General features: G+C 53.5%; 1 protein-coding gene across 1 annotated transcript in view; it reads left to right on the forward strand.

Moving 5' to 3' along the window:
• Nucleotides 1–937: 937 nt before the first annotated feature.
• Nucleotides 938–26079, forward strand: part of VWA5B1 (von Willebrand factor A domain containing 5B1) — a 76955-nt gene continuing 51813 nt past the window's right edge. Inside the window, exons 1-9 of the mRNA XM_089773081.1 lie at nt 938–1071; nt 1270–1401; nt 17097–17282; nt 18578–18764; nt 21935–22084; nt 22539–22758; nt 23820–23962; nt 24592–24723; nt 25165–25289. Of these exons, the coding sequence (XP_089629207.1) occupies nt 18626–18764; nt 21935–22084; nt 22539–22758; nt 23820–23962; nt 24592–24723; nt 25165–25289 (909 nt within the window). The 5' untranslated portion in view covers nt 938–1071; nt 1270–1401; nt 17097–17282; nt 18578–18625. The remainder of the gene's footprint in view (nt 1072–1269; nt 1402–17096; nt 17283–18577; nt 18765–21934; nt 22085–22538; nt 22759–23819; nt 23963–24591; nt 24724–25164; nt 25290–26079) is intronic.

A 26079-nucleotide genomic window follows, 5' to 3' on the forward strand; every position in this document is an offset into this window, starting at 1 on the left:
GCCAGTTTATACAGCATCTAGCACAGAAGGACTCCAAGCTTGGTGGGGGCCATTAGCTGCTACAGTAATAGAAATAATAATACATGCTGATGGAAAAGACATGTTGGAATTCACATGTGACCCACAATCCTCTGCTTTGCTTGCTGAGGGACCTTCCTTAGAGCAGCCACTGAAAGGATTCTCAGGAACATATCTGGGAAGGAAAAGGCAGCTGGTGCAGCTGACTGAGCAGAAGCCGGGAGATAGATCCCGCAAGCAGGACTGCATGGGTTTTCAGAAGAAATCAGGGAGCGCTGTGGTGAGGGAAGGAAGGTAGAGCTGACTTTTGCCAAACTTCCTGGTCTCAAAACAGTCTCCAAAGAGGCTGACACATCCTGCACTTTTATTTGAACAGGGTAAGGGTGGGAAAAGGGGGAGAACAGCAGAGAAATGTACTAAGGAATGTTTGTTTTTTTCTGAGAGCTTGCCGTGAAAAATTTCACTCTTGGGCCTTGCTGGGAGACTCTAGTGTGGGCACTGGGCTGTTAAAACACTCCCTTGGTAACTTTTCTATCTGAGGTGAAATCTTCTTCTGCTCTGCCTGCCTTAGAACTTCTCTTTCCCCATGCCAGGGTCAGATGAGGTGCATTAGGGAACCATATGTACATCTACCAGGCTCTCCTCTAGCTACTCAGATGGCTGAAGGCTGCAGAAAGAATGGTCATTTTCAACACACAGATGAGTCACATCCACTTGCGCCCTGCAACTGATGAGCTACATGCTGCCCTGCAAAGCAGCGAGAAATGCTGGACACTGGAGACTTATTCCATGTCCTTAAGGGGGGGGGGGGAGGACAGCGGTGTGCGTCTGGGGTGATTGTCATGGTTACCTCTCTGACAAAACAAATGGCACCACTTAATGCTGGTCACCCAAACAGCCATGGGAGAGTGTGTGTTAATCAGCTGGCTGCCAGCTGAGCGAGGTCCCCGCTCTGCCAGGCGGAAGCCTTCCCAGGATCACAGACAGCTCCCAGGAGCTGGAGGGGAACGGCGGCGCTTTGGCAGAGGGACACATGTTGCTGCAGCTTGCCGGGTAAGGATGGAAGCCCCGTGTGGTGTGGAGCCAGACCCCCCCCACACACTTCTCCCGAGGGGGAGGCCTGGGCAGGGTCCCAAGGGGGGGGGAGCCTGCTGGGATAGCTCAGTGCCACATGTTGCTGAGGACCCTTGCGCAGCGACCGGCGCCCAGTGTCTGTCTGTCTCGTTATCTGTCTGTCTCCCCGGCTTCCAGAGCCACCCGCAGGCTGAAGCGGGGCCGGCTGCTGCCTCTCGGCTTGGCCCGGCTCTCTGTGCCGCCAGCCCCAGCGGCGGGGCTTGGACCCTGGCAGGAGCCGAAGTTGATCCCGGCCTCTCCGCAGCCCAGGTAGGAGCAGCCCAGCGGCCGGGTGCTGCGGGCGGCTGCTGCGCCGGGTCCCGGGGCTCCGCGGGGCTGCGGGCAGGGGAGGGGCGGGCGCGTAGGCGCATTTCCCGGGCGCTGCGCGGCGCAAAGCGCCCGGGTGTTAAAATCCCTGTCACAATATTGCTGCGCGCCCCAGCCCACGCTGGCAAAGTGCCTCGCCTGCTCGGGCCCCCCGCCGCAGGGCACGGACGTGAGACAAGCCCCAGCCCCGGGCGGGGAGTGCGGTGAGCGGGGGGCGGGGGGACAGGAAAACACAAGGGTCTCTTCGCCTTTTGCCCCGGTGCCTGGGCGGAGAACGAACTTCGCCAGCCCCTGCGCGGGTGGGAAGGTGCCGGGCGCCGCTTGCGCTGCCCGTGGCGCGCAGTGACCTTGCCAGGGCGCGCAGCGCAGCGCAGCGGCGGGTTTGCATTACACAGCGCGGGGGGCAAGCCCGGCGCGGGGCAGGGGGCGGCAATGGCAGCCCAGCCCGGCCCCCAAGCAGAGCAGCCTTGCCCAGAGCAGCCCCCCCCCCCGGTCATTACTTGCAGGGGGTGGGGGGGGGGAGGTGATTTGCTTTAACCTCCCTCAGGAATCCACCCCCACCAGGCTAAGAGCTGGGGCCAAGAGCCAGTGTGCCAGCGCCCTCCTGCCTCCCAGCCTGGCCCTGGGAACGGGGCCCAGCATTTCCCCTCCCCACTGTGGCAGGCTTGCTGGGCAGCCCGGAAGCCAGGCAGGAGCAGGGCAGGCCAGCCCACAGGCAACAGCTGAGGGAGCTTCTGGCCCCCAGCGGGAGGGGGCTCCCCTCTGTCCTGAATAGACCCCCACCCCTCCAAAGGGCTAGTGCAGAGGCCCGTCTCCTGCACCCCATCAGGCCCTGAGCGCTTCACTGAGTCTAGCCTTCCAGGGGGCCAATTAGCGCCACCATTGGGGGCTGCGGAGCCAAGGGGATGAGTGGCCCGTGGCTCCCTCCCTCCATAGTGCTAAGGGGTGGCTTAAGGGGGCAAGCTCCTGTGGGTCTGAGGCCAGGGCTTTCTGCTTGCCCCCCAAGGGAGCTGCCTGCACAGGACCCCAGTGCCAAGGGCTGCTCTGCCACCTGTGTGCAGCCTTTGGTCCCACAGGACTGTGTGCAGCCACCTGGCTTGGGGAAGCAGGAGCTCTGGCCCCCCTGGGATTAACTACAGCCAATGTGTCTGCAGAGAGCTGGGCAGCAGCAGCCCAGCATCCCCCCCTGCCCCCTTGGGTCCCAGCAGGGCTGTTGGGACCTGAGAGCAGGGATTCCTGAGGGGGCTGTAGATGGCTCCTGAAAATCTGCTGGCAAAAATGCTCTCTTGTACGGACAGTTTCAGGCCCCCGGGGGCAGGGCTGGCAGTGCAGGGTCCAGTCTCCCCCACCTCTCCCCCAGGCTCTAGTGCCTTGGACGTGCAGAAACAAAAGACAGGACTAGGCAGCACTTTAAAGACTAACAAGATGGTTTATTAGGTGATGAGCTTTCATGGGCCAGACCCACTTCCTCAGCTCATCACCTAATAAACCATCTTGTTAGTCTTTAAAGTGCTGCCTAGTCCTGTCTTTTGTTTCAGCAGGACCAGACTAACACAGCTACATCTCTATCGCTATTGGACATGCAGGTGTGTGCTAAGGGATGCTCTTCCTCCTGCCAGCTTGTAAGTGACGTACCAGTCCTGGCTCTTGGTTCAGCCCCGGGCAGCCTTCCAGCAGGGCATATGTCTGGAGTGGGGCTTCTGCCCAGGAAGAGACACACTGGGGCCAGCCAAGAACCATGTGTACAGGACTCTTTCTAGGGGTGTTTTCTGTGGGATACAGAGCTTCAACAGCCCTTCCCCAGGGAGCATGCTGCTTTCACTATGGGGCCAGGTCTGGGATAGAGCTTTGGGAGACAGCACCTAGGATTAAATCAGTGGTTCTCAAAGTGTGGTCCACGGTCTTGAGGCTCCCCTAATGGTCTTTGACCACCTTGCAGGTGGGCCATGGGCTTGGGGCTCACCTCCCCTGCAGCGGGTAGCCTGCGCTGGTGCTCCAGCTCCATGCCCCCCACCGTGAGGTTAGAGCACCAGCACCAGCTTCCTGCTGGTGGGGGGAGAGGAGGGAGCTTTGCAGGTTGGATTAGGCTTGTGAGGAAGGAGGTGGCTCCAGCAGGAGGAACAGCAGCGCATTCACCTGGAGGCTTTTCCCACTGCTCCCATTGGCCAGAATCACAGCCAATGGGAGCAACAGGGGGCAGAGCCTGGGAGTGGCAGGAGGCATGGAGCCACTAAGCACCCTCCATCTCCTTCATGCCCAGACCCCATACCTCTATCCCACACACATACGCCCCTCCCACTGAGACCATGCTCCCCACCCCACTCCTGCACCCACCTTTCCACCCAGACCCCTCACCTCTAGCCTGCTCCTACACCCACCTCCTGGCTAGACTGCACCCTTCACCCCCTCCTGCACCCATTTTGTTATCATGGGTAGTTGGCTGGTGGTCCATGGAAAGGCCTGTGTTGAGCGGGATGGGCCACGGGCCAAAAAGTTTTAGAGCCACTGGGTTAAATAATCCAACCATCATCACCTCTGGCTCGCAGCATGTGAGAAACAAAGCCATGCCCCTTCCACCACATCCAGCAACTGGAGGAGAGGAGGCCAAACTGCCATGACACTCAAGGATTAGAGTCCAGACGGGGAAAGACCCTGAAGCACATTCAGCTCCTGATCTCCTCCCTCCGTCAGTGGCCATGTGTTCCCCAGAGCAGGGAGGGGAGCAGTCAGGGGACCATTGCCAGCCCTAGAGGGGACATGTATCACCCACGGATCCAGAAAACTTGTAAGGGAGCCCTGTGTTACTATCATGCAGCCCTTGCGGGGGTGTGAAACCTACCTGCTGTTTTTAACAGCACCTGGCAACACAACTAAAACTACAAGGCGAGTCGAAGGCTGGGTCTATACTGCAAGCATAGTGATTGGGTCGCAAGTAGGCATATCCCTGCTAGCTCTCATCCAGCAAGCCGAGGGCAATAAGGGCAGCAGGGACTAACTACAAGAGCCAAGCTCTCCTGAATCTAGCCTGTGCCAGCTTGGACACTATATTATCTACATTAGCTAAATTAAGGCTAGGGTGGGCGTCCTTCCCCATGCGACAGTCACATCTTCACTTGCTTTGTAGACTCACCCGTAGGGCTGAGATGTAATGTCCAGCTGAGGTAGAGATAAGAGAGCACTGATTGAGCTAGTGAGTGGACTAGAGGCTGCACAAGCAAGCTGCCCCAGGGCAATCCCCCGGGATGCTGGAGCCCACCTGGCCACCTCAGTGGCAAGTGCCGCCCTGCTATTGTTAGCTTGCTAGCCAGATCAGAGCTAGCATGGGGATGTCTGCCTGACCTGGAAATTAGGTTGGGTGCCCTCACTTACCTCTCATTTCCGACAATGACAAGTGGCTGAAGCGAACATTCTGCGCTCAGCGATGGCACCATTCGGCACCCTTGCTGACAGCCTCAAGCTACGCCCAAGGTCCACGTTAGCCTTGGAGACTCAACTCTCACCTCAGGGCTGAACTTTCCAAAGAGGGTTGAGAGCATCAGCCTGGCTGCGTTGGGAAGTTCATGCAACCGTTGCCTCGGTTTCACTGGTGCTGCAGCTGAACAGGGTTTCATCTCCCAGTTCCATCCAGAGGGAGCAGCCGCTGAATTCACTTTGATGGGAGAGTAACAATGAATGGCCATGATGCATCAGGACTGTTTGGTCTTTAGTCTAGACAAAAGAATCCAGAAGATAGGCTCAGAGATCACTACAAGAAATGCCCAATTGTAATCATCCTGACAAGCCACTGGATGTCAGTGTTGATTGATACTAATGAAGCTGAAGGAATATTTACCCAGCAGAAGAAAACCTGTCTCTCTCTGCATCAAAGCAGCTTGAATGTGGATGAGGTTTCCTCGCATATTAGGGTTCTGCCTGGTCTGTTCTTGGACAAGAGACCTCCAAAGAAACCCAGAGTGGTACAGTTTGGCCACCATTCCCTCAGTCAGTACGGTCCAGTGCCCCAACCTGGCACGAAGGAGGCTGTGTTGTTTGTGTGTGTACGGAGGTCACGGGGGGAGGGGGAGAACCTCATCTGTCTGACTAGTGACCACAAGCACTCAGGACCTCTGTTGTAAATCTAAGCAACCCAATGCACTTTTTGCAACAGTCAGAGCAATAGCCGAGGTGTTTTGGCTTATTTCTGGCTGGGTAATTACATTGCACCTGGCTAACGCTTCCCTTGTCGTTTCAGTTGGATGCAGTTTTCACTGACAGCCCTGAACTGTTGCATAGCATTTGTGCGTGCTGTTCAAGAGCTCCTGGGCCCCGCTGTAGAAAGGGCTGCCTTGCTGTGATGTGGCACATGAGCTTGCTGTTTCATTCCATGCAAGGGGCTTCACTGAAATAGTTCAACATGAGAGTGGGTCCAAGCAAAAAAAAAATCACAGAGGTGTGGCAATGTAGTGGCTCTTGGCAGGGGCCAGGTCTTGTCTGGTTTAGTTCATACACAAAAGCAGTTTCATCAGATCCACTCTTTACCAGAAGCCAAGAACCTGCTGACCCTATCATTTATATTACAAGACAACTTACTCAGCGTTGCCTGGGTCCTTCAAGACAGGGCTGGTGGTGTGGGAGCTGCAAGAGTCAGGGCAGGAGGTGTAGGGGGCGGGAAGTTAAGGAGGAGCTCAGGGCGGGGAGCTGGGGATGTGTGAGGCGCAAGAGTGAGGGTTGGAGGGTGACGAGGGGTTCAGAGTGGTGGGGTCCCTCTGACAGGGGCCTACTCTCTCCCTCCATCCTTTCCCCCAGTTGGCAGGAGCCTTCTCTCTCCCCCCAGTCTAGCAGGGCTTTATTCCTTACCCCTTCTAGCACTGCAACAAAGGGCCAGGGGAAGAGGGGCTAAGGGCGTGGGGCAGGGGGGCTACTTACTCGGTTGGGTGGCAGGCAAGATGCCCCAGCCTCAGCCCCAGCTCCAGCCGGTCACTCCCTTGGTGGTACAGCTACCCCCAGAGATCTCTCTGCCGTGTTGCTCTTCACTGCACTCACTGCCCTCAGTGGCCACTGTGGGTTTCACGTCCCGCCTCTCTGCCCCCTCCATCTGCAGGTTATGGGAAATAGTCCTATTCCCAGCACTTCCCATTTTCCTGGCACAAGCAAACTGTGACTTTGCTTTAAGTTAGGCTAAGAGGAAGCTGCCTACCAAAATTCTTGGCCCTGCCTCTTACTGTTTAGGAGGAGTTCTTGGACGAATGGACTCGCAGACACACAGACACACTTTATGTATGTAGCACTGAGGAGTCTAGCAAGATCCGGCAGCATTGTGCTATGTGTTGGACAAGCACACAGGAAGACAAGGCCCTTGTTCTAACAGGTGGTCTCCATCTTTGCCTCCTCTGATGCTAAAGGCTGGTGGCAGAAAGGCTGAAGGCAGCAGGATACAGTTTGGAAAGGTGGTGGTGGTGGGGGGGGGGGGGATTTAGGGTCTAAAAGGCCAGTCTCACTCCCATCTTATTGAACTCAGACCAGCAGAATGGGGCTCACTTTAAATACTAGCTCAGCTGCAAATATTAAAAGGTGTCAGTTGGTTATTAACACTGCCCTTCCAAAACTGGGTGCAGTGACAACCCCCAGCTCCTGGCTCAGTTCTCCCTGCCATTCCGAAATTCTGGCATCCCTCGTTGGCCAACTTGAGCCCTGAGACAGGGGCATTTAGTGGCTGGATTAGCCTGCAAGGCCCAACCATTCAAGCTATCTCTAGACTGCAGGCTTCTTTCGGAAGCTTTTCCGGAAGAGAGCTGAAAAAACTTCTTCCAAAAAAGAGCGTCTACACATCAAAAACACATTGAGAAAGCAATCTGCTTTTTTGAAAGATAGTGTCCACACTGATTGGACGCGCTCTCGCATTTAAGCTGTGATTACTATGGATGGAGAGGCTATCATGGCACTTGTGCTTTTTCCTCTTTCCTTTTCTTTTGAAAGAACTCCCTCTTCCCCATCCACACACGCCTTTTTCTGAAAGAGCACTTTTGGAAAAAGGCTTCTTCCTCATAGAAAGAGGTTTAACCATGTCAGGAAAACCCCTCTGATCTTTCGATTTTTTGTCAAAAGAACGTGATTGCAGTGTGGACATAAGTGACGTTTTTTTTGAAAAACAGACCTTTTTCCAAAAAAACCTCTGTAGTGTAGACATACCCTCAGAAAGCAACATAGCAGCCACCATGGAAAAAGCATCAGACATAAGAGGTCGTTCCTACAAGCCATCCTATGCTGGCTGCCAGAGGACTCACACTGCTTTGTATCTACTGGCCCATTCGCTGGACTGTGTCATCTAAGGGTATGTCTACGCTACAGAGTTTTGTCGGAGAAACGGCCATTTTTCTGACAAAACCTATGTTATGTCCACACTGCAATTGCATTCTTCCTAAAGTAAATCAAAAGAACAGAGGGGTTTTTTCAACATTGGTAAACCTCTTTCTCCGAGGAAGAAGCCTTTTTTGAAAGAGTTCTTTCAGAAAAAGGAGTGTGTGGATAGGGAAGAGGGAGTTCTTTTGAAAGAAGAGGAAAGAGGAAAAAGCACAGGTGTCCTGGTGGCTACTCCGTCCATAGCAATCACAGCTGAAATGCAAGATAGCGTCCATTCAGTGTGGACGCTATCTTTCAAAAAAGAAGATCGCTTATTCGATGCCCTTTTGTGTGTGAACGCTCTTTTGGAAGAAGTTTTTTCGGAAGAAGCCTGCAGTCTAGACATAGCCTAAGAGACATCTTTGTTAACTGTACTGTGGGAATGCCTAGCACCCATTGTGAAAACATGTAATAAAAGGGACTCAATTCTTTTATAGAAGGACCAACTGCTCTTGTCTAGCTGCAATCATGAGCCTGTCGGTCTCTCTCTTGACATTTAATGCATGCAAACAAGCCCTACCGAGATTTATCTAGCCCCGCTCTTTAATAGAGTAGACATTTAGGAGTGGATTTTTAAAGGCTTAAAGATGCAGATGAGATTTTAAAAAGAGCACCAATCTGCATCTGTCAGCAACTAACCTTTAAAAGTCGGGCCCTTGGAACCTGATCCAAACTTCACTGGAAGGACCTGGCTGAACTCAGGATAAGGCCCTTGCTGCTGTGCAAAGTGTATGTAAAATGCTCCTTGCAAGCTTGTGAGTGTGTAATGAAGTTTATTCTTGAAAATAAGGCTCTGTACTTGGCACATCGCTGCTGCCCTTCTCAAATATCGATACATCAATTCACACGCCCATAAAACTCCCCCACTAGAGGAACATACATCCGCCATAAAACTATCACCACATGCAAAGTGCAGTCATTCCCGCCTCCATAAAACTCCCTCACCCTTCTGTATGCAGAGGATCAGATCATTAGCAATACAGGAAAAGGCACCTAAGCATCTTCACTGCCTCCGGGAATTTGAGGGACAAACCACAAGTGAATATTAACTTCACTGCCCCACCAGCACCAGCAGTTTGAAAGCAGATTCATAGGGCATGCCTGATGTATGCAGCATGCTGGCTGCACGCAGGTGAAGCTAGCAGCCCAGGCACGGCAGTCTGGCCTTGAACAGGGAACACCAGTCCAATCCAGCTGCTAGAGCACTATAGTCTTCATCAGGCTCTTCCCCTTTCTGTTATGCAAAATGTAGCAGGTAGATATGATGATCTCTATGTTAGTCAATGGACAGGCCTTGCAGATCAGGCATTCCTACCTTGCTTTTGGTTACAGCTCTGCCAATAACTGATCTTAGTTCACTGGTTGTCCTGAAAAATTGAAATAAGTTTTTGGCAAACTTAAAAAAATGTTTTGGGTCAAATGCAATGTCTTAGAAGGTTCTGATCTTTTTAACACTTATAAATTACATACAAATCAAAGTAAATTTCAAGAGAAAAATGTTGCCTATTGAAAAATGCAGCTCAGAAGATGTCAAAACAAGATGTTTAGATTCTTTTTGATTTGATGTTTGTTTCTGTTTTGACTGAAACAATTCAGCAAATTGGAAACAAATTAACAATAGTTTGTGGGTGACCGAAATCAGGCTTTTTTTTTTGGGGGGGGGGAGGAAGAAACAATCCCTGCCCAAATGTTTGAATGAAACTTTTTTTCCCCAGCTCTGCCCTCACTTTTCTATGTGCACCTCCTGTGTCTGCTGAGTGCATAAGTGAATTTGCATCTCCGGGCACATGTGCAACCAGTGGAGCATGGTAAAAGGGTGTCAGCAGGGTGAGTCACCACAGGGGTACAAACAGCCCCGTGGTTTTGGTGGAATAGGATCGCCTTTTGCTCTCTCTCTGGGAGAGTCAGCTATCCCACCAACTCAGTGTGTTGTTGCCTGCTCTAAGATTGCTTATGAATTGCCAGTTACTATGTTTAAGGTTGACAAGCCCTTTGTCCCAGGACCAGGCCCAGTATTCAATTATTCTATGGTTGGGAACTGTGATGTGCACAATTGCAACACTCTCACTATAGGAACTCTTGTATTTTTACAAATATAGTTTCTCAATACATTTAGCACAGACACAAACACCCCAATTTCATAAGATAAATAGGGAAGGTACATCTATATTTCTATACCATACTCACACCATTCCGTCTAGCACAACCCGAGGTGTTAGCCATCGTCTTCCTCAGCTTCTGCACCTTCCCCATCATCACCGGTGGCCGCTTGCTGGCACCTCCCAAGGACTTCATCTCCTACCAACCCTAGGCAGGGATGCCACTTATGTTACACTGTTATGTTTGATGCACATAGGACATGTTTCCTTTTCTCCTTATTTGTATTTCCTTACCTTACTAATGGTGAAGTGTCTTTTTCCAGTAGGTCAAAATATCATTTATCTCAACTTATTATCACAAACATCAGTTCGTTACCGTGGGCCTTTTGTGGTTGTCTATCACATTTATTATTTGTGTCTTACCCAGTTATTTGGTCTGGTCTCAACCAGTTATTTTGGGGTTTTCTAAGTAATGATGGACCTGCTAAGTGCAAGGGTATTCTTAGAAACGCCTCTATTATGGAAAGTCCCTCTATCTTACCACCATCTGTCTAGGTGAACGATCCTGAACATATGTGAGCTAGCTGTATGAAAGGTCCCAGACAAAAATACTAACTTTGCCTTTGCTCAACATACAGAATGTGGCCTATAAGTCTCTTGTGTTACAGCCAAACTGCCATTGTAAACCTACTGTAACTTATTATTATAATAAACATATAATCAAAACCATAAGGAAATAGTAAATGTATATATCTTTAGGCAAGCAAGCAGGGTAGCCCTACAGTGTGTAGTATAGACAAGGCCAGAAAATACCAATCGTAGGGCTCAGACAGCCAAGTGCAGAGCAGCAGAGCCCAGAAAGTAGAGTGCAGAATGGAGAGCACAGGAGTGGGGAGCTGCAGACATCCGAGGGAGCAGAGTTTCTCATCCGTGGCAAAATCCTTTGCAGTGCTCTCTGAGGCTACATCTACACAGCAGCGTTATTTCAGAGTATTCCGAAATAACAAAGAGCGCGTCTACCCATCAAACCATTGTTCCAAAATAATGGCCAGCTGGAGGATTTCTTACTCCAACTCCTGTAACCCTCGTTGTACGAGCAGTAAGGGAAGTCGGAGGAAGAGAGCTCTAACTCGGACTTCCTGCTGTGCAAGACAGCACCAAAAGCTGAGATAAGCCATTTCAGCTTCAGCTACGCAACTGACTTAGCTCAAGTTGCGTAGCTTAATTTGACTTTTGCCCTGCGGTGTAGACATGCCCTGACTGAGAACTTGGGGAAGGAGGGTTCGACCCTGCTCCATCATTTTCCTGTATACAAATGATTTCTCTTTCAGTCCTCTCATTCTCCCCCTCTCTCCTTTCCGGAGCATACACTGGATGGCGTGCTTGACACAATCTGTAGCCTGCAGTCGCTCCGTTCAGCTGCACAATGCTTTGCAGAGCAGCTTTTGGCATTTTCTCTTTGCTGTGTTAAGGGCCTTTGAAGGTGAAGCAGCGAAAAGCATTGTCGGCGCAATTCATTCTATGGCAGCTTGTGCTGCCAGAGCCCCAAGGCAGGTCTGATCAGGTGCCCCTCATTGATGAGGGCTGCTTGAGCCGAGGCAGATAACAACACATGCCTTCCTCGGCTGGCTATGGAGGCAGCATGGCCTAGTGGATAGGGCATCAGCTTGTGAGGGCTTGTCTTCAAGTACAGTGGTGCAGCCAGGGGCGGCCCATGCGTATAGGTTGACTAGGCCGTCGCCTAGGGCGCCACGTTAAACGGGGCACCCAATGATGACATCACGCCATTGAGGGCTGTGGAGGTGGGGGTGCTGATTACACATTCCACCTAGGGCGCCAGATGCCAGCAGCCCGCCTCGAGCCGCCCCTGGGTGCAGCTGTAGGGCTTTAGCTAAGATGTTACCGCACCGATAGGAGAGCTTCTCCCGCTTGGCGTAGTTAATCTACCTCCCTGGACAGGTAGGTCAGTTTAACTACATAGCTCAAGAGGTGGATTTCTCACACTGCAGAGTTATCCCCCTATTGTCTGTAGCATAGAGCCAGCTTGAATCAAGAGCCACATGTTCTAACACGGGTTCAGCTGCGAACCTTGTGTGAGTCACTGTCTCAGTGGTCGGTTGAGGAGACGGAGGAGCCAGAATGGACCAATGTACATTGCCAAAGAGCCACAGTAATGTCAGCAGCCCACACATCCGCTTCGCCTCCCGCTCCAGCACCTCCCACAGATCAGCACCTCCCCTGCCCCAATCAGCTGTTTCGCAGCATGCAGGAGGCTGTGGGAGGGAGAAGAGAGGGAACCGCAGGCTCTGGGAAAGGAGTGGAGCTGGGTCCAGACCTGGGGCAGAGCCAGTGGTTGAACAGTGAGGTCCCCCTCACCCTCCGGCAGTTTGGAAAGTTGGAGCCTGTCGCGAAGTCGGTGCCTACCTATGGCAAGCAGCTGCGTATTAACTTCCGAAGAGCCGCATGTGGCTCCGGAGCCATAGGGTGGCCGTATCTGGTGAACTCTTTGTGGGGAGGAGCTGTCTTGTGCCATGAGTATGTGCAGCGCCTGGCACACGGGGTGGTTCGCGACACTGCTTCAGTACCACCAGGGCTGCCATGGCCAGGAGGGGAGCATGGTCTCGTACAGAGGTGGTGGGGCCATGTCCTGTGTTAAAGCTACGTAGCACAGGGGCCTGTCACCCTGTGCAGCAGGGACTCCTCTGCTATCCAAGGGTATGTCTACACTACCCCGCTAGTTCGAACTAGCGGGGGTAATGTTGTCATCCGCAGTTGCAAATGAAGTCCGGGATTTGAATTTCCCGGGCATCATTTGCATGAAGCCGGCCGGCGCCATTTTTAAATGCCGGCTAGTTCGAACCCCGTGCCGCGCGGCTACACGCGGCACGGAGTAGCTAGTTCGGATTAGGCTTCTAATCCGAACTAGCTGTACTCCTCGTATAGACATACCCCAAGATCCTTAATGCTTCAGTCCACATTGGGAGGGGAAGGGCCACAGTGCTGTTCAAACCACACTAACAGCCCATCCTCTTGAGCCCAGAACAGGAGGTTTGCATTTGTTTTCAGGTCCATTTGGCTCCTCTTTCCAAGGAGAGCTTTAAATACCTTGCAAGCTGCAGTCCTAGTATGGCAATGCCTGCCGGCAGGCCAGGAATACAAACAGCCCTGTGCACTGCAGGGGATGGAGGAAGCAACATGTTCTAAGAGGCTTGGTTTTAATAGTTACCCACAGCTAGTGCCAGCGTCTCCGGAGGTCCATCTCCAGTTCTTCCAATAGCTCCTGACTCTCTCCTCCCTTTTTGCAGCCTTCTCATTGTCCACGCTCCCCTCAGGTTCCCAGCTTCCTTACAGTGACCAGATTCTCAAGTGACAAGCTAGGACAGTTGCTGGGGAAAAGAGATGGATAGATAGGGGGGGTTGGCTGGGGTGCGGGCAACGTTTGGGCTTATCGGGGAGCTGGGAGAAATGCAGGTTGGCTCCCGGTGCCAGGTAAATCTGAGGAATGGCACCCCTGGCTCCCCAACAGGAACTCCCAGTTCAGGCCTGGGTGCACAGTTACAGCTGGAGCTTCCTCCGCAGAAGAGACAGGACTTGGGCATCATGCCCAGAAAGGGGATTCTTTGCTGGACACAGATAGAGCTTGAGGTTCTCGCTGGTTCCCTCGCTTCCAGGCAGGGCCTGCCTAAAGGAGGCCGATGGTGAAGGCCTGGGCCCATGGTGTTGCATGCATGAGGGGACAGCTGCATGGGCCTGCTGATATTGAAGGCTAGTCTCTTTTTGCCTTACTACCCTGTGGCTCCTTGGCATCCCTTCCTCACATTCCAAGTCCCTCGGGTGCCTGCATAGTAACTGTCCATGGCTCTAGGGGCGTAGCGAGGGGGGGGCAGGGAGGGCAGTTGTCCCCGGGTGCCATGCCCCCTCCACTCCTCCTGTCATCCCTCGGCTCTCCTGCTCCTCCTCCACCCACCACTGCCGGCTGGAGCCTCTTCCCTGCCTCTCCGCCCATCCTCTCCATCTCTGCCAGCGGGTTAGTGCGTGCGGGGGCCCAGCCCCAAACTAGGGTGCGGGGAAGATGCAGTACAAGCTCCCCCCTTCCTCCCAGGGTCGGGCTCAGCCGTGCACCAGGTTTGGGGCCCTGCCGCACAGTGGCAGCGGGGAGAGGGCGCAAATTTTGCTTTAGCCCCCGGGTGCATGACACCCTCGCTACGCCTCTGCATGGCTCTGGTAACAGCCCCAAAGAGGGAAGCACAAGCTGGATTGACCTCGCGAGGAGAGGGGAGGGAAGAGGAATGGGAAGCCCAGAGGAGCCTAAGGAGAGAGACGCCGTGTGCTAGGGACGGCCTCCTGGGGCGCGCTGCTTTGAGTCGGTTTACGGGAATGCTGTTGCCGCCACCCACTTGACAATGAGCCCAGGAGCGTTTTGCCTCGCTGGCCCTGGGGCAGGAGGGGCCCTTCCCTCGTCCGTGGAGAGTCCTCGCGCCCTTGTCAGTGGCACTGAGCGCCGGGGGCACTTGGCACCTAGCCAGGCAGCCGCAGAGCCACAGCAGGCGGGAGGAGAGGGGTCTGCACCCTGGGTTTTAAATCTCAGCGCCAGTGGGATTCCCCTGCCCTCCCCGCCTGCAGGAAAGGTTGGGGAAAGCAGAGAGGCGGCTCAGAAGCCTTCTCATGACTTGGACTAGAAGAGGTTTCCCCTCCCCCCCAAGTCTCTCTGCACCACAGATACTAGGAGAGGAGGGGGAAGTGGGTAGCGCCAGGGGGTATTCCCCGGTCTCCTCTCCGACAGGGGCACCTCCTTGACGGAGACCCTGTGGCTGTTTGCCCCCTCTCAGGGGTCTCCTTCTAGCCAGGACACTCACAGTCCCCACCACCAAGGAGTCCAACCGCCAGGCCGTCTAATGACCTTATCAGGGGCGGCCCGTGCGTACAGGCCAACTAGGCCATCGCCTAGGGCGCTGCGTTAAACGGGGCGCCCAATGGTGACGTCACGCCATTGAGGGCTGTGGGGGAGCTGATCGCGTGTTCTGCCTGGGGGGCCGGCTGCCAGCAGCCCGCCTCTGGCCGCCCCAGGGCCGTATGCCAGGTCTTCTACCACACGCTGTGCCCAACACCCTCATCTCTTGCAACAGGAGGGTTTTCCCAGCCCCTTTCCGGGTGGCAGAAAGGAGAGCGCAGGCCCTTTCTCTCCTCTGGGCTCCAGTCCAGGGCAGCTGCAATAAGCAGCTAAGATCTGCTTCCTGCTGCTGCTTTCCTGGGCCCCTTCCTACCTTCCTCTGCCCATTTCACAGAGCGGCTCCTTCTATTGCTTTGTCCTAGGGGTGCTAGCTACGTTCTGCCCACTTCCAGGCTGGTGCAAAGTCCTCATCAGGTCCCTGGCCACTGCCCTCTGCTTGGGCCGCAGGTCTTCCCCCAGCGGTGGCTGGTCTGCCAATTAGCCACAGCGGAGGAGGTCTCTCTAAACCCTTCCTAGCTGTTGCAGCGGGGGCTCATAGATCCCATTACAGCTCCTTTCTCCCACACTGGTCCATATGGATTGGCAGCCCCTGGCACAAAGGGGCCCTGGTGCTGCACGCCGCGCCTACATACCACACACCACACTTAGTGATCATGATGGCCGCCCATCGTCTCTCCAGACGGGAGTCTTATCGATCGTGTCACCGGAGTGCCGAGGAGCCCGCCCGAGGATCAGGGCCCCATGGTGCGAAGCAAGGTGCAAATACAGAACAAAAGAGACAGCCCCAGCCCCAAAGAGCTTACAGTCTATGTGTGCCCTTAAGAACCCATCTCCAGTCTCCTGCACCCGGAGCAGAACCACCGCCGGCCGGCCTGCTTCTCTGGAGGCAGCAGGGGGCAGTGTTGGTTGCAGACCCTCACGTACCTCCCCTCTGGCCAGGGTGCCTTTCGGATGGGAGGGACTGTGAATCAGCAAAGCATGACACTGGAGGGTGTGATTGATGCAGCTAATGCAAATGATCTCATCCTCTCCTGAGCTCCTGCGCTTGGTGTTGTCTCGCATCCTCGGGCCCTTGGGCGGAGGAGAGGCAAGGCTGCTCCTGAGCAAATGTCCCCTGCAGCTCTCCTAACACAGCCTGTGGTGCCTCCTAGTAGCTCCCGGCACAGGGCCCCTAGGTCCTGGCCTGGGCTCAGCTGTCACAGAAGACTCTGTTGGCTGTGTTACAGCCGCTCCTTCCTGGGGGTGGGGAGGGGGGGGGTAGCTCATTCCCAGCTTCCACCCCACCAGGCCAGGGTGCTCGCTTTTAACCTCACTGAGCCTCATGTCAACGAGGTGTCTCTGAGCCGAAGCCACTGAAGCCGCTTTTGTGTAAGCGAGAGGGGAATCAGGTTTCAGGCCTGGAGACTGGCCCACCTCTCCTGTGGGGCACAGCAGAGAGCCACAGGGAATAGCCAGCTATTTTGAGTACCTGGGGCTCGGGCAGGCAGGGGGCCTGCCTCGGATCCCGCAGGGCTGCTGGCTGGGAGACACTTACGTAAGCACCTCCTGGCCACAGCTTGCCTCCGGTGCCCTAGCCTCTCCTTCACCCCAATGCCCTGCCCCAGGTCACCACCAGCTTCTGACTCCAGCCACCATCTAAACCTTCTGCACCCCTCTCCCATTCTCCCCCACAACTCCCTCCCAGGCCCTGGTCAAAACTCCCTCCCAGGCCCTGGTCAAAACTCCCTCCCAGATCCTGGCCAAAACTCCCTCCCAGACCCTGGTCAAAACTCCCTCCCAGACCCTGCACCCCAAGCCCCTGCCTGATCACAACCGCCTCCTTTACTTAAACTCTCTTTCAGATCCCACATCCTCTCTTGCACCCCAGTCCACAACCCCAGCTCCCTTCTGCATCCAACCTCCATCCCAGATTCCACATCCACACCATAGAAAAGTGGGGTCCTTGATCACTTACCAAAATCTTGGAGTGGTCCTCTCATCAAAAATTATTGCCCACCCCTGCCATAGCCCCTTCTTGCTGGTCTCATTTGTTCTGTCCTCCATCCCACCCTAGCTAGTACTTAAAGCCCATATCCTCATCTCGGTCTCTCCTCTTGGACTCCTTTAAGTCCTTTATCTCCCACCCTAGTTGGCCCAGCTTAGCTCTGCTGTTTTTCCACTGAAAGGCACGGGTGAGCTCCTGGTCCTAATGACTTGTAATTGCCTTCCAGGACATTTGCATCTAAAGGTGCATTGCCTGACACAGAGCTGGCCAGGAAATGAGCGGTAAATCACCGTCTTTCACCGTTGCTGGCTCCCCCTTGGTCACACAGAGCGTTGCATAAATCCTACGGAGCCAGCCAAGGAGTAATCAGGCTGCAGCAATCCCTGGGAATTCCTGGCAGAGAGCGAGAGTGGTGAGTTCTGCACTGGAACGTACCTGCAAGATCCGTATCTGAGTTCTTCTGCCAGTCAGGCTGAGACACACGTCGGGAGAAGGGGAGCCAGGACAGAGGGGGGGCAGGCAACCACAAGAGTTGCAAGGAAAATTTAATTAACAGAAGCAATAGAGGCAAGTACTTTAAAGATGAACCGCTCTGCTAAGGAGGCAGCGAAATGAGTCAGAGCTAGCAATGGGATGTAGAGAAGGGGGAGAGGAGTCTTTGCCCTTGCCCTCAAAGGCTGGGTGAAAAAAAAAGTGATTTAATATAGCCAGCCGTGTGGTGGTTTTGGGTAATGAGCAAAGAAATCATAGGCCAGCAAGAATATCTGTGTGTCTCCAGATGTTTCTTTCTTTCATGAGAACTTTCATGGTTATATTTTGTTATTGTGGAAAACAAAGTCCAGCAAGGGGGGGTGTGTGTGTGTGTGTGTGTGTGTGTGTGTGGGTGTGTGGGGGGGGGGGGGTTACCCAGTTCAGCACAACATAAAGCTATAAACAGAAGCACAGCAGCTGGAAGAACTTTCGCTGCTGCCCCTGAAATACCAGCATGCCCTGGCCCTGGGCACAGTCCATGCCTTCCCTGCAGATTAATCAAGGAGTTCCCAAGTATTGAATGTCCGGGAATGGGGACTGATGGCATCTTTCCCATCATGGTGGGAATGTTTTACTCATCTCCATGCCATGGGCCTGACCGGGTAGTTCACCTTCACCGATGAGGAAATGAATTCCTCATGATCAAGTGGAAACAAATTTGTTCTCTAGCTCACAAGCCTATAAAAGGGGCTGAGGCATCAGCATTAAATCCAGGATCACCTTTTACCGACAGGACAGTTACCCCTAGAAACCCCATTAGAAAAGGCAACTTGACAGGTGCAGGTCAGGCCAGAAGGTCCCATGGGTGCACCCATCCCGCTTGGCACTGCTGTGGCCCATCCTCACAGTGCCAAGGGAAGAGAGGGAGTTAGGAACCAGTGGAGGGTGTGGCCTTGATTGCCGTCTTCAGTTCCGAGGCCTTTTCAGTTCCACCTTTTGCTGGCAACTCTGTACAGGTCCCTGGAGGAAGGTCCTGCTGGAGAAGCTGCACGCTGGCTGCTGGGCCGGTCACGTGTCTGCACTGCAGAGGGCGGGAGGCCCATAACAGGCCCTGCAAGGGGCCGTATTGGAGCTGTCGCTCTGCTAACTGCCCGTGCAAGTCTGAGGCGCTGGGCATGTGTTGGGCTCCAGTGGTCACGGCTCCTTCAGGGTTCTGACGTCTTCTCCCCTCTCCAGTCTGCTGCAGGGTCTGACGCCCAGGCTACCCCAGACCCTGTCCGCAGAATGCCGGGGCTCATTAACCGGGCGAGCAGCTCTCCCCTCCCACTCACAGCCTCCGAGGTCACCTCTTGCGTCAGCGGCTATGCCTTTGGGATGACGGCCTCCTTGACCTACGGCAACCCGGAGACCCATCCCTTTGAAGGTGAGGCTCGGTTCCCTGGTGTGCTGGCAGCAGTGATGGGGTCAATGCTGGTATTAATGACATCCTCTGAGTCCAGCTCAGCAGCCTCCTCTTATGGACAGGGAACAACACTTGCTATTGGTGCAATTGGAGGGCCAGATTCTCTCCTGAGATGAGAACCACTCGGCGTGGCGGGGGGCATTGGGGAGCCAGTTACCGCCACCTGATTCTCCAGATACGGCAGCTTCAGCTCCTGCCTCAGCTCTAGCATATGTTAGAGCAGCCTAAGGGCTCTTCTGTTGTACAGCTGCCGGCAACGGTCCCTAAGGGACCCTGCCTCAGCTGAGACTTTGAAAACTAAAGTGGCACACCAGTCCCCGCCCGTTCTGATGTGTGCAAAGTGTACAAAGAATGCTTGGGGTAGATGCTGAGCTCTCCTCCACTGTCAGACAGCTGCTTGGCAGGGGAATCAGATTCTGGCCTCTTTGAACAGAAAAGTTGCTGGAGCTGTGAGAGGATCAGGCCGCTAGTGCTTCCTAGAATCATACACTCATAGACTCATAGGCTACGTCTCCACTGGCATGATTTTCCGAAAATGCTTTTAACGGAAAACTTTTCCACTAAAAGCATTTTTGGAAAAGCACGTCTAGATTGGCAGGACGCTTTTCCACAAAAGCACTTTTTGCGGAAAAGCGTCTGTGGCCAATCTAGACGCGGTTTTCTGCAAAAAAGCCCCGATCGCCATTTTCGCGATCAGGGCTTTTTTGCAGAAAACAGTACTGTCCTGTCTGCACAGGCCCTTTTGCGCAAAAGTCTTTCGGAAAAAGACTTTTGCCCGAACGGGAGCAGCATAGTATTTCCAGAAAAGCACTGACCATCTTACATGAGATCGTCAGTGCTTTTCCGGAAATTCAAGCGGCCAGTGTAGACAGCTGGCAAGTTTTTCCGCAAAAGCAGATGATTGTGCGGAAAAACTTGCCAGTCTAGACACAGCCATAGGGTTGGAAGAGACCTCAGGAGGTCATTGACTCCAACCCCCTGCAGGACCAATCCCAACTAACTCATCCCAACCAGGACTTTGTCAAGCCAGGACTTAAAACGTCAAGGGATGGAGATTCCACCACCACCTAGAGAACCCATTCCACGGTTTCATCACCCTCCCAGTGAAATAGTTTTTCCTGTTATCCAACCTAGACCTCCCTCACTGTTACTTGAGACCATTGCTCCTTGTCCTGCCATCTGTTACCCCTGAGAACAGCCTCTCTCCATCCTCTTTGGAACCTCCCTTCAAGTGGTTGAAGGCTGCATATCCTTTTCCACTTTTCTTCCGACAGAGGCTTTTCCGACATGGGCCCAAATGTCAGGAAAAAACCCTCTTTCGGAACATCCCTTCTTCCTCATAGAACGAGGTTTACAGGAATGCTGAAAAAAACACATCTGCGTTTCTGATTTTTTTTTCGGAAAGCAGACACTTGGATGCAACAGAGCTTTTCCGGTATCCCAGAAAAGCTCTGTAGTGTAGACATGGCCTTCTAGTCAATGCTAAACCTGCCTCTGTGAGATCAGCTCTCCAGGGCACTCTTGGTTCTAGGTTCCAAGGACCAAAAGGCCTCCAAATTCCTGGAGCTATTTAGAGGTTCCGATTCACTGTGACTTAGTAACCCAAGTCCTGGGGAACTGGAGACTGCCTGGGTGTACACGGGGCTGGCCAAGCTTCAGATGTGTCCTGGTGTTTTTATGGCCATATATAATATTCACACCTTTACAACAGAGTGAGCAATAAGAATAATCTAATCACGTGTGCCAAGATGCTCAGGAGTGATATTTTGTGCCATGTGGCATCATTAATCATGTGGCTACTTAATCCCTCGTTTCAGTGTGTGATCACGCCCCCATCTAACTGTCCAGCATTGAGAAGAAGAACCTGCTGGTTATTCATCCTTAAGAGTTGGTTCTTTAGTTCAAGTGGTAGGTGCTTTGGTGCTGAAGATCTAGTGACCAAGCCAGAGAGGGATCTAGGGGTCATAGTGAACCACATGCTAAATGTGAGTCAGCAGTGTGACACTGTTGCAAAAAAAGCAAACGCGATCCTGGGATGCAACAACAGGAGTGTTGTGAGCAAGACACAAGGAGTCATTCTTCTGCTCTACTCTGCACTGATTAGGCCTCAATTGGAGTGGTGTGTCCAATTCTGGGCACCACATTTTAGGAAAGATGTGGAGAAATTGGGGAAGGACCGGAGAAGAGCGACAAAAATGATTAAAGCTCTAGAAAACATGAGCTGTGAGGGAGGACTGAAAGACTTGGGCTTGTTTTGTCTGGAAAGAGCAGACTGAGAGGGGACATGATAGCAGCTTTCAAGTACCTAAAAGAGCGTTATAAAGAGGAGGGAGAAAAATGATTCTCCTTAGGACAAGAAGCAATGGACTTAAATTGTAGCAAAGGAAGATTAGGTTGGACATTAGGAAAATCTTCCTAACTGTTAGGGTAAGTTAAGGACTGGAATAAATGGCCTCGGGAGGTTGTGGAATCTCCATCACTGGAGATATTCAAAAGCAGGTTAGATAGACATCTGTCAGGGATTATCAAGATGATGCTTGGTCCTGCCGTGAGGGCAGGGGACTGGACTTGATGACCTCTCAAGGTCCCTTCCAGTTCTATGAATCTATGTGGCAAGATGGGGATGGAGCAGAGTTAAACTCTTTCTGAGGCATCAAGTGTTGTCAAGTGTGATAGGCCCCATTTCGCAGGATCTTGACACACATGCCCAATAGCCAGTTCAAGAAGAACTGTGGAAGCCAATGGAATGACTCACGTGCTTCAAGTTAGGCATTGCTCAAGTTAGAAGGGCCTTTAGGCTGCTCTAACATATGCTAAGGCTGGGGCAGAGTCTGGAGCTGCAGTGTCTTGGGAATCGAGTGGCTGTAACTGTTGAATCAGGGCCTATCAAATCCGAGGTAGTATGAGAAGCCTGACATTTCTGTGCACATCTTAAACCTCTAGATTCTTGGAGGAAAGTCCACCAGGGGTTGTATCCTTAGGGTGTACTTCTGGGGCGAGGCTGCATTAACGTTGGAGGCATGCAGGTTTGGATCCCTGGAACCATGGACCACACACCGATGTACAGAGAGGGAGTTCTTCTCCTGGGGGTGTCACTTGGCGGCTGTTCTAAAAGTCTCGCCTTTTGGCAGGTCTCTTTGTCTACCCGCTGGATGAGTACACCACCGTGGTTGGGTTCGAAGCCGTTGTTTCCAGGCAGGCTGTGACAGTGCAGATCAAAGACAAAGCCAAACTAGATGACTGTTACTGCCTCCCCAATGGACGAGCTCAGGATGGAAGCGGTAAGGAGACCCCGGTGATTTTAATGGCAGGGGAGGAGGAATCCCAGTGGGGCTGCCGGTTGTACATGCTCGCGACATGATGTCCGGAGCACTCATACAGACCAGAAGTGGCTTTGGTCACTTCGGGGACAGGAGAACCGATGGCATGCAGTTACCCTCAGCTTCTGGAAGAGCCAGCACATGAATCTTGAAAGATTCCTTAACTTCAGTGGGCTTTGGATCAGGCCTTCCTGAGTCACAAAGCACTTCTCCCGCTACTCAGCCCAGAGCAGGCTGCCTGCGGAAGCCCTTCTAATGCACTTGACAGCCCTGGGATGTTGCTGTGGGCTGTCTAGTATTTGATTCACCAGTGCCAGGGGCTGGTGCAGAAGGGGGGAGACCTGGACAGGGACAGGGAGAGGGACAGGGACAGGAGTAGGCTCTCCAGCATCTCCCATGTGACCTCTCTGTGCAGGAAGGATCGGGCTGGACGAGGATTTGGAGCGAATCGTTTTCGTGGCTAACCTGGGTGTGATCCCTCCGCTGGAAAGCGTGTCTGTCTTCCTCAGCACCTCATCGGAGCTGCAGACGCTCCCGAGCGGCGCCGTGAGGGTCCTTCTGCCAGCCGTGTGCGTCCCCAAGGTGCCCCACTGCAGCGGGGAAAGCACCAGCCTCTCTGGACACCTGCTCCGAGTGTAAGGGGGAGCAAGGGGCTGATTTTGGGGAGGGGCTCAGGCGCCGGGGCGAGGAGGGCCAGAGAGATGCCCCCTATCCCTCTAGCAGCTTTCTTTCCCCCACTCCAATTTATAACTACAAGGGGCAGAATGACTGTGGGTTGGGCTTGAATTGCTCTGAACTTATTAGGAGTTGAAGGTCAGGCCACATGCCCTTCGAATGGTTCTATAAAAACCCATTTCCCCTAGACCAGCGGCCCCCTTCATTTCTCATCAGCAGCCTGCGTTGTGAGGGGGTTGTCTGGTACACCCGCGGCTCCCCACTTCTACCCTTTGCTACCCTCTTGTGCCCCTGGCCATCCCTAGTGCCACGCCCTGGCATAGCTGCCAATCTGTAGCCATCTCCCTGTCCATCGCTCCTTTCTCAGCTTCCCTTTTCCTTCTCCCTTTGATCTGCCTTGTTCTCTTGCTTTGTGCCCCTCACCGGAGCGTAAGAACGGCCAGACTGGGTCAGACCACAGGTCCATCTAACCCAGTGTCCGATCTTCCCACAGTGGCCAATGCCAGGGTCCCCAGAGGGAATGAACTGAAACATGGAATCATCAAGTGCTCCCTCCCCTGTCACCCATTCCCAGCTTCTGACAAACAGGCTAGGGACACCATTCCTACCCATCCTGGCTAATAGCCATTGATGGACCTGTCCTCAATGAATTTATCTAGCTCTTTTTGGAACCCTGTTAAAGTCCTGGCCTTCTCAACATCCTCTGGCAAGGAGTTCCACAGGTTGACTGTGTGATGTGTGAAGAAGTACTTCATTTTGTTTGTTTTAAACCTGCTACCTCAGTGCAGTGCATCCCAGACCAGAGCTCACTCTGCACACTGCTAGGGACAAGTCCAAGGGGCTGAGACGCATGAACTCCTCGGGCTGAGCTAGGAGAGACACTAAGGCTGGTAGGCTGTTGTCTAGACCCACAGCCCAGCAAAAATGGACCGCTGGCTGCCTAAGGAGCTGCTGTGGGAGGCCATGGCTCACAAGTCCAGGGTTTGCAGCTTTGACTTGGCGTCATGTCCCCAACATCCAGAGACCGACACTCCTGTGTAGCAGGGAGCCCGGATCCCGCTCCCAAGTTCTGTCTGGCCCAGCTGTTGGAGAGCGAAGCGACCAACCCCACTGAATATGAGTTCAGCTTCCACCTGGAGATCCGGGGGCCGTGTCTCCTTGCAGGTGAGACCACCGGGGCTGGCCCTGGGAACCCAGCCCACTGGAGAAGCACCTCTCACCATTGAATAAGGCGGAGCCAGTCTGAGTGTGTTAACCCTGCCACGGTGCCCGTGGTTGGGCTGGCAGCTCAGTGCTGATGAGTGGGTGATACCCTCTCCCTTACAGCACTGATGGTCTACGGCTGCAAATGAGGCGTCAGCACACTGTGCTGTCCCGGGGTAATAAATTAATGGAGATTGCCTATCTCCTAGAACTGGAAGGGATGTTGAAAGGTCATCAAGTCCACTCCCCTGCTTTTACAGCAGGACCAAGTACCATCCCTGACAAATTTTTGCCCCAAATGGCCTCCACAAGGATTGAACTCACAACCGTGGGTTTAACAGGCCAATGCTCAAACCACTGAGCTATCCCTCCTCCCTTGGAAGGTACCTTGGGCCCCTGGGGTACAGACAGGAATCCAGGCACATTGGCCTGCACAACTCTGTTCTCAACTTTCCTGGTGCCTTGTCTCTGCGCCCCCTCCCCTCTTAACTCTCTCTTTTCCCCCTCTGAGCTCCAGCTCCCCCTCCCCCCAAATCCCCACTTCCCAAACCGCTTCTCACACCAGTGTCCCGTCCCTCTTTCCTGCACAGGAGTCGAAAGCCCGACACACCAGATCCGAGCGGATGCCGACCCCTCCGCCCGCTCCGCAAAGAGCATCATGATCACGTTAGCCAACAAACACACTTTCGACCGACCAGTGGAAATATTAATCCATCCGAGCGGTAGGTGGCCTGCGCTTTCTGTCCGCCATTCGCCCCCTCCCGCCTGTTCCGGGAACCAGTTGCCATTAGCTCTGTCTTTGCGCTTTGGAGGTAAATGCCCCTTTCATGAGGTAAACATCGAGCCACTGATGTGAACAAAAGCTCTGAACTTACCGGGATGTACCCATTGCTGTCTCATCACCCCCAGGCACTAACTCAAATGCTGCAGCCTCCCAATTTGGGCCGCTCTCATAGAGCTAGAAGGGACCTTGTGAAGTTCTCAAGTCCAGTCCCCTACCCTAAGGGCAAGACCAAGTACCATCCCTGACAGATTTGCCCCAAATGGCCTCCTCAAGGTTTAGCAGAGCCATGCTCAAACCATTGAGCTATCCCTCCTGCCGCTACAGCACCTGCCAACCAGAAGTCTAAGGCTGTTCTCTTCTTCTTCCTCTGAACTCTCAGAGCCCCATATGCCTCATGTCTTGATGGAAGAGGGTGACATGACCCCTGCGGAGTACGAGCAACACCTGAAGGGGAGAAATGATTTCATTAAAGGGACTAAGAAGGACCCCAGCCCTGAGAAAAAGGTGAGACAGAAAAAGAGTTGGCCGGGGACTGAGGTTTTACCCAGGACTGGAGAGGACCTGGCCAGTGGAGTTAGAAGAGGCAGCAGCAACATGGGATTCCTCTGGGAACTACCGTGGAGCTCTGGTTACATATGTGTGTACCGTTCACCCCATCGCATACCACATGGGGCCAGTAACCTGCCAGAGTTAGCCTAGGTGATCAGTGCCTGGGTCTGAGTGCCCAGGGTAGCCTAGCCCAGGTGTGTGCATCTCCCCGGCACAGCCCTAGCCAAATGACTGAGTGCTTGCTGTTTCTGCACTCACCAGCTGTGTCGGGGGCAGAGCCCATGGTGCTTTGTGCTGAGATGCACTAGGGTGTATCCAGTCAATTGCGGGAAAGTTTGCCCTTTGGCAGGGTGGAGGTGGGGGACTGTGGGAAGGCACCGGAGGGCTTGCAGGACCAAAGCCAGTCCTAAGGGTGGGCTGCAACCTCCCGAATCCTCCCCCAGGTTTCCCTGGTTACTCCCCAACCCTTTTTTTTTGTTTGACAAATTTTCCCCACCTTTTTTTTGTTTTTTTGCTTGACACATTTTTGTCTAGAATTTTTTTTTAAACCATCTGGCAACTCTACGGGCAAGCCGGGCAGTTGCCCGGGGCTGCCAATTGGTTAGGACCGGCCTTGCTTGGGACCCAAGTCATTTTACTTGTGTCGCTGCAAAGGGGGTGGCTTCCAGCCAGAGTTAAGGCAGAACCTGGGTCAGTGAGGAGCAACCAAGGCCAGCTCAGTGGGCAGCAAGATTGTCATGACCAA

This window comes from Pelodiscus sinensis, chromosome 24, assembly GCF_052426305.1.
Source record: "Pelodiscus sinensis isolate ZL-2025 chromosome 24, ASM5242630v1, whole genome shotgun sequence".
Lineage (NCBI taxonomy): Eukaryota > Metazoa > Chordata > Testudines > Trionychidae > Pelodiscus > Pelodiscus sinensis.